The sequence below is a fragment of the Sciurus carolinensis genome, chromosome 1 (assembly GCF_902686445.1).
Source record: "Sciurus carolinensis chromosome 1, mSciCar1.2, whole genome shotgun sequence".
Taxonomy (NCBI): Eukaryota; Metazoa; Chordata; class Mammalia; order Rodentia; family Sciuridae; genus Sciurus; species Sciurus carolinensis.
Window position 1 is genome coordinate 173,065,193 of NC_062213.1, and position 12,074 is coordinate 173,077,266.

General features: G+C 37.3%; 1 protein-coding gene across 5 annotated transcripts in view; it reads left to right on the forward strand.

Moving 5' to 3' along the window:
* The first annotated feature begins 6,054 nt into the window (after positions 1 to 6,054).
* Positions 6,055 to 12,074, forward strand: part of Stil (STIL centriolar assembly protein) — a 50,228-nt gene continuing 44,208 nt past the window's right edge. For all 5 annotated transcript variants that reach the window (XM_047556523.1, XM_047556526.1, XM_047556541.1 and 2 more), the window contains exons 1-3: positions 6,055 to 6,192; positions 8,620 to 8,705; positions 9,068 to 9,154. In XM_047556523.1, the coding sequence (XP_047412479.1) occupies positions 9,111 to 9,154 (44 nt within the window). In that variant the 5' untranslated portion in view covers positions 6,055 to 6,192; positions 8,620 to 8,705; positions 9,068 to 9,110. The remainder of the gene's footprint in view (positions 6,193 to 8,619; positions 8,706 to 9,067; positions 9,155 to 12,074) is intronic.

Sequence of the window (12,074 nt, forward strand, 5' to 3'; positions counted from 1 at the left end):
ATACTAGATTTGGAGCTTCTCGAAGGAATGTGTTTGATTACTCTTTGTAAAGTATCGAACTAAATAAATGATGATGTTATTATTACAACATGATTCCCTCTCTTATGTATGTTGGTGTCATGCTTTGTATTCAGACCTTCATTGCCATCTATCTTATTGTGATCCATTTCCTACAGTGTTGCTTAGCTTTTTGCATAACTTGATACTTAATGGAGTTTATTAAAATGAAGGCTCCTATTACTCACATTTGCCTGGTCATTATTGTAAGACTTTGTCAAGATTTGAGGACATTAGTTAAGGGAAACATCATCTTTAAAAATCTCATGTGCTAAATCTGGCAACAAACAATATGCTTACCCTCTTGGGAGTAACTTTGTCAGATGAGCTTAGTTCTATATTGTAGAACTGCAGGTAGGCCAGTGAAGGGAGATTGTCTTCAGCTGATATTATTGCATCTTTGCTAATTAAACTTTGCAAATTTAGGTAGGTTGGTATACCTACAGTTTTCTTGTCTGCAGAATAAGAATGATGGTACTCAGTTTAGCAAGGTTTTGTTTTGTTTTGTTACCATGGATTGAACCAGGGATATTTAACCACTGAGTCACATCCCCAGCCCTTTTTATTTTTTATTTTGGGGCAGGCCTCGTTAAGTTGCTGAGGCTGGCTTTGAATTTGTGATCCTCCTGCCTCAGCCTCGGGAGCCATTAGAATTATAGGTGTGTGCCACTGCGCCTGGAAAGCAAATACTTTTCAAGAAGTTACCAGTGTGTGATAAATATCCGAAAAGAATTTCACATAAATTGACAGATTGGCAATTGCCTTTAAAATTTAATTCCTTAAAAAACAAAGCTATAGTTGTTTTTAGAAAGCTGCCATACAACTTAGCTCAGAAGTATAAATAGGGAAAGTTGAGTATTTGGAGAAATTTAAAACAGTAAATAAGTAACTGAACAAGAGAAGAAGAGAAATAATTGATTCCAACCTCCCTGTTCCTGATGATAAGGCTAGGTTTTAACTTCTCACAAACAGCTTGTTAGCAGGCAAATCAGGGTTTATAACATTGAACATTTATCTGATCTCATCATAAAGACCATGTCACATGGATCCTGAAAGGGAATAAGGAAAAACAATGCATTAGTGTAATGTAATTATAATGTAATTATTACATTACAAGCATTATAATATTATAATAAGTAATTACATTAATTAATGTAATATAATTACTTTATAATTTAGTTACATGAATCAATGCAACCCCCACTATAACAGAATACCCTAGACTAGGTAGCTTTTAAATAACAGAAATTGATTTCTCACAGTTGTGGAGATTGAGAAACCCAAGATTTAAGATGCTAGCAGATTCAGTATCTGGTGAGGGCCTGCTTCCCATTTCACAAAAAGAACTCTTCCTGTGACTTCAAATGGGGAAAGGGACAAGGGGGCATTCTGGGGGATTTCTTTTATAAGGACACTAATCCCAACATCAGGGCTCTACCTTCTGAACTGATTACTGACAAAGACCTCACTTCCTACTATCACATTGGGAGTTAGGATTTTGACATATGAATTTTGGGTGGGACACAGACATTCAGTATACAGCAGTTAGGGTATAGAATTGTGGATGAAATTTTCCCTTTACAATTTTTTTCAATATAACATTGTACAACAAATATATACTTTTTTTTTTTTTTTTTTTTTTTAGTATGACACACTGAAAATGGTTTTCTGTGAAATAAAGAACTTGGGATAGTAGCTTTTCTCTGAAGGGGTCAATAGCCAGAGCAATTCCACAGTGTCTTGAAATGATGCACAAATATGTACAAACAAGGACCAAAGAATAGCATGGTATATATTCAGTTTATTTAAATGGGTCTGCAATCTAACAATAATTTATATTTGCTTTGGCTAATTACCTTTTATTACCTAGCCTATAAACCTGTGCCTTCCTTGTTCTGTGTCTATAAAGTCCTTTCAATTCCCCATACTATCTAGCACAATTAGTGTGTAGTAGGTCCGTGGTAAAGCATTTGTAGAGTTTACTTCATTAAATTTGCTCTTTCTAATTTAACAAGTCAGTTCCCTTAATCTCTTTGAATGCAGGGCAGTGTTTTTCTCATCTATTGAAAATACCAATTCCAATACATCTAGACTAATAATATCTGGACAGCTTTCAATTAATTTTCAATTAACTTTCACATCCCTTATCATTAACTTTTTCATGATAGTGGATAATATGAAAATTATACCATAATTTCAAAAAATACTTTAAATTATAAGATTTGTTTGTTTGTTTTGCTACTGGGGATTTGAACACAGGGTTGTTTAACCACTGAGCTACATCCCCAGTCCTTTTATATTTTCTTTTGAGACAGGATCTCACTAAGTTGCTTAGGGTCTCACTAAGGTGCTGAGGCTGGCTTCGAACTGTTGATTCTCCTGCCTTAGCCTCCCCAGCCACTGGGATTACAGGCATGAACCACCATACCCAGCTGAGACACTAGCTTTTTAGTCACCTCTAAGCTCTTCTAAATATAAAGCTAACAGTTCAGTCCCAAAATGAAGTTGAAATTACTTTGAATTTTGATTTTAAGTTTTTACTTAATGCATCACATTAAGTGTGTATATCCTTTGTAGAAGCTCAGTGATAATACAAAGTGTTCAATTGAAATCTTTCTGGTATTTGAGTTATTAAGCAAAAACAAAGACATGTTATTTTAGTTTTTAAAAGAATTAGTGTATACATTGTCCAGACATAGTGGCCCATCAAGTTTGAGGCCAGCCTCAGCAACTCAGCAATTTAGTGAGAACTTATCTCAAAAACAAACAAAATGTACTGAGGTATAGCTCAGTGGTAAAGCACCCTTGGGTTCAATTACCCACTACAAAAAAAAAAAAGTTGGTATATGCTAATAGGCTTCATGTAAAAAAAAATTTTTAGTTGTCAGTAGATCTTTTTATTTCATTTATTTGTACATGGTGCTGTCTATCAAACCCAGGGCCTCCTCACACATGCCAGGCAAGTGCTCTCCCACTAAGCCACAACTCCAGCCCCCAGGCTTCATTTTTTAAAACAGCTTAAATGGGTACCGGGGATTGAATCCAGAGTACCACTAAGCTACATCCCCAACCCTTTTTATTTTGAGACAGGGCCTCATTAAGTTTCTGAGGCTGGCCTGAAACTTGCAATCCTCCTGCCTCAGCCTTCCAAGTTGCTGGGAATACAAGCATACATCACCATGCTGGCTAAAACAGTTTAATTTTTAATATTTATTTACTCATGTACTTATTTATTTTGTAGAGCTGGGGAGCAAACTGAGGGTCTCATACATGCTAGGCAAATGTTCAAGCCCCCAAGAACAGTTTTAGATTGCAGAAAAACTGAGGCTATACTACAAAATTCTGATACCCTACACCTGATTTTTCCTCTTTTAACATATTAGGATGCACATTTTTCACAATAAATAAACCAATATTGGTACATTACTACTAACTTGTCAATAATTTATTTGGGCTGTTTTAGTTTTTACCTAATATCCTTTTTTTAAAATTCCACTATTCCATTCATGATGCCACATTAAATTTAGTTATCATGTCCTTTTTAGGCTTCTCTTGACTTTCCCTGGTTTTGATGAAGTTAACTTTTTTTTTTATAAGATATAGGATTCACTTGCTATATTACCCCGGTTGGTAACTGATAGTCCCACTTCAGTCTCCCAAGTAGCTGGAACTTCAAGTGCATAATACCATGCCTGACAAGTTTAATAGTTTTGAGGAGTCCAGATAAGGTATTTTTATAGGATTGCTCATTATTAGAATTTGTCTGATTTTTGTCTTAAGACAGAGCTATAGACAGAAAGTAGGGTATTGGGAAGAAGATCACAGAGGTAAAGTGCCGTTTAAAATCACATCATATCAAGTGTACATACTACCAACATGACTTGGGACTATTGATTAACTGGCTGAAAGAGTGTTGTTAGATTTCTCCCCTGTAAAGTTACCTTTACACCCTTCCCAACCAATTTGCACACTCTCCCTTTCCGTATTGTACATTTTAAGAGAATGTCTTTATGTGCAGTCTACACCTAAGGAATGGGGAGTTAGGTGTTATGCTTATCCTTTCCTTTTTATATAATCCATATCATTCTTCCATTTCTTTTCCATATACCTTAAAGTAGCTTTAAAAAAACCAAGTAGCATAAATAATGAGAGGCCCACACAGAGTTCTTTTCTTCTACGTCCTAAATTCAATCTGTAATCAAACCCTACTGAGTCTATTTTCAAAATACATCCAGAATCCAACAACTTTTCCCCACCTCTGTTGCTACCATTCTGGTTCAATCCATCCTCAATCTCTCTCCTGGGTTATTGCAGGAGCTTTCTAACTGGTTTCCTTGCTTCTGGCCTCAACCAATTTATTTTCAATGTAGCAACTAATGATCCTTTTAAAACCTAAAATCAGATCATTTCAGTCCCCTATTTAAACTCTTCCAATGGCCATAACTTAAAGAGTACAGGCAAGTCCTTACTGTGGTCTGTAGGGCTATTGGTAGTCTGTTGACACTCCTAATCACTTCCCATGTCAATTTTTTTTTTTTTTTTTTTTTTTTGTACTGGGAATTGAACCCAGGGCACTTAACCACCGAGACAATCCCCAGCTGTTTTTTCTATTTTATTTTGAGATAGGTTCCTGCTAAATTGCTGAGACTGCTTGTGATCCTCCTGCCTCAGCCTCCCCATCTGCTGGGATTACAGGTGTGTGCCACCAGGCCTAGCCCATCTCAATTAATATGTTTTTAATATTTTTAGTTGTAGATAGACACAATACCTTAATTTATTATTTTTATGAGGATCAAACCAGTGCTTCACACAAGCTATGGAAGCGCTCTACCACTGAGCCAGAACCCCAGCATCCCCATCTCAATTCTTAATGTTTCCTTACTCGCTCTGCTCAATACACACTGGCCTCCTGCTCTTTTCTGAAGATGCCTGGACGCTCCCACCCCCCATGGCAAACACTGAGATGTGTTTATAAGATCTCTCTCCAAAAAGAACTTGCCAATGGCTGCAAAAAGAGAAGATGGGTGATAGCTTCCTGCTTGACGCCTTTGGGATCTGCCTTAGCTTTGGTGTTTGCTCTTTCTGGGAAGCTACAGATGGTCATCCAGCACATCAAGAGTTTGGGGCCGCCAGGCACAGTGGTGCACACCTCTAATCCCAGTGGTTTGTGCATCGTGATTTTGGAATAGGGGAAAGGGGTCTGGGAACCAATCCCTCACCATACTAGTTAAGGTACAATTACCACATTGGTGATCTGGCTGAGTGGCACAGGTCTGAAGTCCCTGCTGTTCGGGAGACTGAAGCAGGTGAACCGCTTGAGCTCTAGAAACCCAAACCATCTTAGATAACTTAATGACCCAGGTTCAAAAAACAAAACAAAAAATCCGATATTAGCTGTGGAAATAATCATAAATAACCGTACCATCATAATACTATCTATAAACATAAAAGATCAATACTAAGTATAACAACGATATCAGTTCTGGAGATAAGTATAAATGGCTTATAAATGTCACATTCTTTTCTTAATGGGAAAAAATTTTTAAATATAGGTGTGAAAGGATCTTTAAAAAAGAAAAAGGAAGAAATCCAATTTTCCCTTCCTTTTGTCCATTTACGTAAAGGTCTTGAAAACTATTCCTAAGTTACATGGAAACCAGCTTCCCAGCAACGATCCGGTCGGCGAACACTTCCGGTTTCCTTCCTCACCACCGGAAGCAGGGCTTTTGATTGCGCGTGCGCGGCCCCGCCCCATCCCCGGAACCTAACCGTTGACGAAATGAAGGTTTTAAAATCTTCCGAATACGTTTCTTGCCTCGCCGGTGGCGCCCTCTGTACTCCAAAGAGCCTTGGGATTGGTCGAGCGGGAACCATTGCGGGGCTTGATTGGGTGGCACACCAGCACGTCGCGGCGACCTTGCGTGACGCCTCTTGCACCGCCCCTGCTCCCTGACTGGCCGGACTTCTGACCAGTCAGTAGGCGTAGCGCGCCCTTCGGTTTCGCGAGCTAGTGTTTGCCGCCTCAGTTCCCGCGACCCCAACGTCCCAGAGGCGGGGCCGGAGTCAGCGGAGGCTCTCCTTGGAGTAACCTCGGTTCTGGCCCAACAAACAGACCTCAGTTCTTCAGAGGTTGCGGTGAGTGGGGCTTCGTGCCCCTGGTTCCCTTCGTGCAGCGGGGCCCGGGAAAGGACGGTGGGGAATGTTCAGGGCCCTGTATTGGGTTCTATTCTTCAGGAGCCTAGGGCGGATGACGAAAAGAAATAGTGGGAGAAATTAAATGGACTAAGAATTCTGAGTTATCGCTCTTGCGTTGTTTGCAGTGTCTGGCTCCGTCTCTGATATATAATAAGGGATCGGTTAATGTTCGAAGTTCATGGTTTATTGGAGGTACTATGTCAACAGCAAGGTGTAAACATGCTATGTGTGTGAACACAGAGGCAGTTGTAATATCACCGTGGTGTCTAGAAGATTTCGCAGAGGAAGTGACATTCGAGTTGGATGGTGAAGGATGACGGGTTTACCAGGGTGTTCCAAGTCAAGGGGCAGACTGTGGAAACTGGAGGACTGCAAGTAGTTCAGTTCGGGATGTAGAATGAGTCGATGAGAATGTGGTTGGAATAATAGGGTCACATTGCTAAAGTTCTTTATTCTGTATATGAAGAAGAGCCATGACCCCCCGCCATTTTTATTGATGCATTATAGTTGTACACATTGGTGGGATTTATTGTTACATACTCGTACAAGCACACAGTATAACAATATAATTTGACTATTATCGCGCCCCAACACTTCTCCCCTCCCTCCACACCTCCCACTCCTTAGTCCCTTTTCTTTACTGTTTCCCTTTGATTTTTAAGAGATCTACCCCACCTTCATTTTCCTTTTTCCTCTCTAGCTTCCACATATGAGAGAAAACATACGACTCTTAACCTTCTTAGTTTGACTTACTTCGTTTAACATAATCTTCTCTAGTTCCATCCTTTTTCCTGCAAATGCCATAATTTCATTATTCTTTAGAGCCAGAGACTTTTTAAGCAGGAGAATAATTTGATCCTATTTATACAGATAACTTCTAACAACAGTGGGAAACTTTTCAGTAAATCTAGTGAAAGCTGATGAAGTCAGCCAAGGGTGGTATGGAAAAGTAATTAATATGAGGAAAGACAGAGAAAGAAGAGGTGAGGATAATTTGATGGTTCTCATTTGATACATGATGGTGCCATTACCTGGGAAGAATATGTTTTGCTAGGTATAGGTGTTGGTAGTTTTAGTTTCATTAGCTTTAATTGCTTGTGTAATACTGTCAGAATAAATTACCTTATGTATATTGTTTTAAAATGAGAATTAGACCAATAATTGCCATCTTTTCATCCTAATACATAAAGGAAGAAGAAACAAGTATGGAATTTTAAAACACTTCTATTTAATGAAGGAAATAAAAGCCACTTTGTATACTTTTGAGAGGTATTTTTATCACTAGACCATTATCCATGACAATCAAGTGCTGAGGAAGGGCTGTGGTGGGGGAAATATAAATATGATGGGAAGATCAGTGGAGTAGGAGAAGAAGGGAGGGACAGGAAAGGAGAGGAAATAGGGAATAAACTTGACAAAATTATGCTATGTTTGTGTATAACTATACCGCGGTGAATTCCACCTTTATGTCTATAAAGCATCAATAAATAAATAAATGGAAGGTAAACCAGTAGAGTAAAGAAGGAGAAGAGGAAAGAGGAAGGGAGGGAAAGTGGGGGAACTGGGGACTGAAATAGAATAAATTAAATTCCATACATGGGTGATTATGTCAAAATGAACCCAATTATTATATGCAACTATAATGTACTAATAAACATTAAAAATTTTAAAAGTAAGTCCTGTAGAGTTAAAAGCTTGCATCCTATTGGAGTTGCATTAATTCTTTTTAAAGTCCAGATATCTCTAATAGGGACTTTTTAGTCAACCTTACAAGGGCTCAATAGGATTTTGTTCTTATAGATATTTCCAGCCTCAGATTTTATCAAAAAATATTTTCTAAATGGCTTTTGCACTTACATTAGTAATCCGTTCCTCCCTTATTTTGCTTCAGACAATTCCTTTGTGGTGGAATTGAAACTATAAGACTTAAAAATATATGGGAAATACTGAACTGTAAAGAAAGGGATATGAGGTCTTTTACTTCAGATATATGTATTTTTTAAAAATTTATTATTTTGGTACTGGGAATTGAACCCAGGGGTGCTTACCACTGAGCCACATCCCTAACCCTTTTAAAAAATATTTTATTTAGAGACAGGGTCTTCCCGAGTTGCTTAGGGCCAGCCTCACTAAGTTGCTGAGACTGGCTTTGTACTCTCTTGATCCTCCAGAGCTGTGGGATTACAGGTGTACACCACCACACCCTGGGCTCACTTCAGAAATATTTAGATGAAGCTGTTCAGTGAGCAATTAGAAATGTAAGTTTGAAATTCAGAAAAGAAGTGGAACCTAAAGGTTTTCACAAAATGGGAGTGAATTAGAGTACTGAGGGCATGTATGAACATTGAATTTTTTTTTTTTTTTTAGTTCTTCAAGTCAGTTTCTGGGGATATGATATTTCTCTTCCATTGCCACAGAACTGAAGATTCCTCGATGACTTCTTTATAGACCTGGTGAGTTTTACTCTGTAGTTAGACTATAAGGCTTTTGTTAAGAATTTCTTATAATTAAGTACTACTTGTCCTACCCAGCTCAAAGCTGAAGTTGATAAAAGACTTTGTGGCAAAATCTGTGCTTTCCTTAATGAATAGATACATTGGTAGACTTTGTTGCCTAAAATAAGTATTAACACTAATTTATAGGCAGAATGTCTCCAAAATATGAAAATGATCAGCAGAATCTACAAGCATTTAATCTTATAACTTTACAGTCACACTTCATGTAAATGACCTAATTTTGCCTGTGATTTTGTTACTATATGGTTAAATCATATTTCTTCTTATTGTTTGTTTTATCATTCTCCTTATATCTTTAGGATACTGAGGATTCAAAATTGAATACATCATTTATCAAATGTTATGGACCCTGTATGTCCTCTTGCAAGACCCCAGATGAATACCAGGTATAGAAATATTTTTACAAAATGTTTTTTCACAGCTGCTCACATTAACATGAGAAGGTAAGCTGCAAGAGAAGAAAGGATATAATCTTTAGCATAAAAATCTGGGCATGTGTCCCAGTTCAACCACTTATTAAGTGACTGACCTTAAGTTCATTAATTTAAGCCTCGTTTTCTCATTTGTAAAATGGTGATGATAATTACAAAACGAATATTGTGAAGGGATAAATAAGATTATTAAAAGCATCTGGCACATAGTAGGTACTCAGTTAATATTAGTTCCATTCCCTCCATTTATTTCAGCTCCATAAGAGATCTTTTTCTTGATGGGAAATAGTACCTGAACTCTGAGACTAAAAATTATATTGGTGTTTGTTTATATCCTAAACAAATGGGAAAGTGTTTGGATTCTCTCCCTTTTCTAAACACTAATTCCTTGATGGGAATTATTTCACATTGAATATTCCAAGTTTTTCTCAAACTTCCCTATGCTAGTAATGTGTGGTAGGAAGGAGGAGTTTGCCACCTGTCTTCTGATTTTCTCAATCTGGCATTACTTTGTGGGGCAGGTGCCTTTGGATCATTTATTGTTCTTTTTCCCTAGGGAAGAATAATTAATGCCGTCGTGAATCTTTTTTTTCTTTCAAACTAAACTTATTCCCATGGGGTACCTTTATTCTCTGTATTATCTTCCTTTGTGCCAGATTTTCTTGATGAAGACAATGGGAAACATGATCCAAGGAAGCTATTATATTTCTTTTGCCTTAGTTTTGGCCCTTCTGTTCTATCCCACTGCCACCTCTTATTCTTTGAAAGTTTGTCAACTTCTGTTCTTTGAAAGGTACAGTTGTGTAGCAAGTTCAAAATATTCTCTTTATTTTTATTAGCAGATTGACTATGGTCAAATTAATTCCTTACTTAAGATATATATGCATATGATTTAAACTGGCTATTCCTTAACTCTAATTTCTTTTATTTATTTAGTGACCTCAGGTTTTTCAGTGATCTCTAGGATTTAGGGCAGCAGTTCTAATTTGTACATGTGTTTAGGAGAGGAGTTAAAGCCCCCTTTGAGTTTTGATAAAAGTGATGCATCTTTTTCCTTAAGAAAAAGCAGTTACATACATATATCCAAAAGTTTGGCACCCAGTTTCAGGGTGCAAGTTTCAGTTTGTGTCTCTCTCACTGCAGAGTCTACCTGTAGACTCCAGAGTAATAAAAAGAATAATAACAGCATTTATTGAAGTCTTACTAGATATCTGATGCCATGCTAAGCACTTTGCATGCATTATTCTTTTTTGGGTGGAATTGAACCCAGGGTGTTCTACCACTGAGCTACCTCCTCAGCCCTTTTTATTTTATTTTGAGAGAGTATCTTGCTAAGTTCCCCAGTCTGACCTTGAACTTGCAATCCTCCAGCCTCAAACTCCTGATTGGCTGATTTCATAGCATGTGCCACCATGCCAATCACGTGTGTTCTTTAATCCTCACAACAAAACTGTTGTTGAGTATCATTATTACACATACATTTTTTTTTCCTTAAATGAGGGAAGTGTAGCATAGAGAAACTAATAAACCCAAAGTCATACAGTTAGTAAGAAATATAGTCAGGATTTAAACCTGACTTGACTTCCCTATGCTGCTGAGTAAGTAAACCTGAAGTGTAATAGGTTGGGTTTTAGAGCTAATGTGGACTCCTGAAAATGAAAAAGAAAGAGCTAACACTGAGTATTTACAATGAAGTAAGAATTAAGCAATTTACATGTATTGACTTATTTAATATTTAGTGTAACTGTAAAGAAGTACTGATACCCCAATTTAACAAATGAGAAAACTGAGTCAAAGAGAAGGTAATTAACTTGATCAAGGTCACATAGCTAGTAAATTTAGAAGCCAGATTTCAGACTCCAAGCATTTAGTTGCTAGACTTCTTGCTATTTTTTTTCCTTCTTTTCTCCCTTACCTTCCTTTCTCAACCAACCTCCATTTTATGTATTTATTTAGTTTTTAGCTTTATTTTGTTTTAAATTGATATATAATAACTGTACATGTTTATGGGATACAAAGTGGTTTTTTTTGGGGGGGGGTTACTGAGGATTGAACTTAGGGGCACTCGACCACTGAGCCACATCCCCGGCCCTATTTTTTATTTTATTTAGAGACAAGGTCTCACTGAGTTGCTTAGCACCTCGCTTTTGCTGAGTCTGGCTTTGAACTCTCAATTCTCTCGAGCCACTGGGATTATAGGTGCCCGGCCAATGTGATGTTTTGGTAAATATGTACATATATTGTGTAATTATCAAATCTGGGTATTTAGCCTATCCATTACCTCAAGCATCACTTCTTTTGGTGAGAACATTAAAAATCCTCCCCTCGTTATTTTGAAATACATACTACAATATTGTTGATAAGTTGCACAGCTCTGCTATAGAACCCCAGAACTTATTCCATATAACTAACTGTAATTTTGTACTCATTGACTAATCTCTTCCCAGTCATCTCTTTCCTCCTACCCTCCCCAGACTCTGATAACCACTTTTCTAGGTAATTCTGTGAGATTAGCTCTTTCAATTCCAGAAATCAGTAAGATCATGCAGTACTTGTTTCTCTGCCTGTCTTATTTCACTTAACATAGTGTCCTACGGTTTCATCCATCTTAGGACAAATGATAGGATTTCTTCTTTTTTTTAAATGGTAAAGTAGTATTGCATTGTGTATACACACCACATTTTCTTTATTAATTGATGAGTACTTAAGTCGATTACAAATTTTAGCTATTGTGAGTAGTACTGCAATAAGCATGGGAGTGCAGATATCTCTTGGACATACTGATTTCATTTTCTTTGGATAAGTACCCAGTAGATTGCTGGATCTTATAGTAGTTTTATTTCTAATATTTTGAGGAACTCCATACTATTTTCCA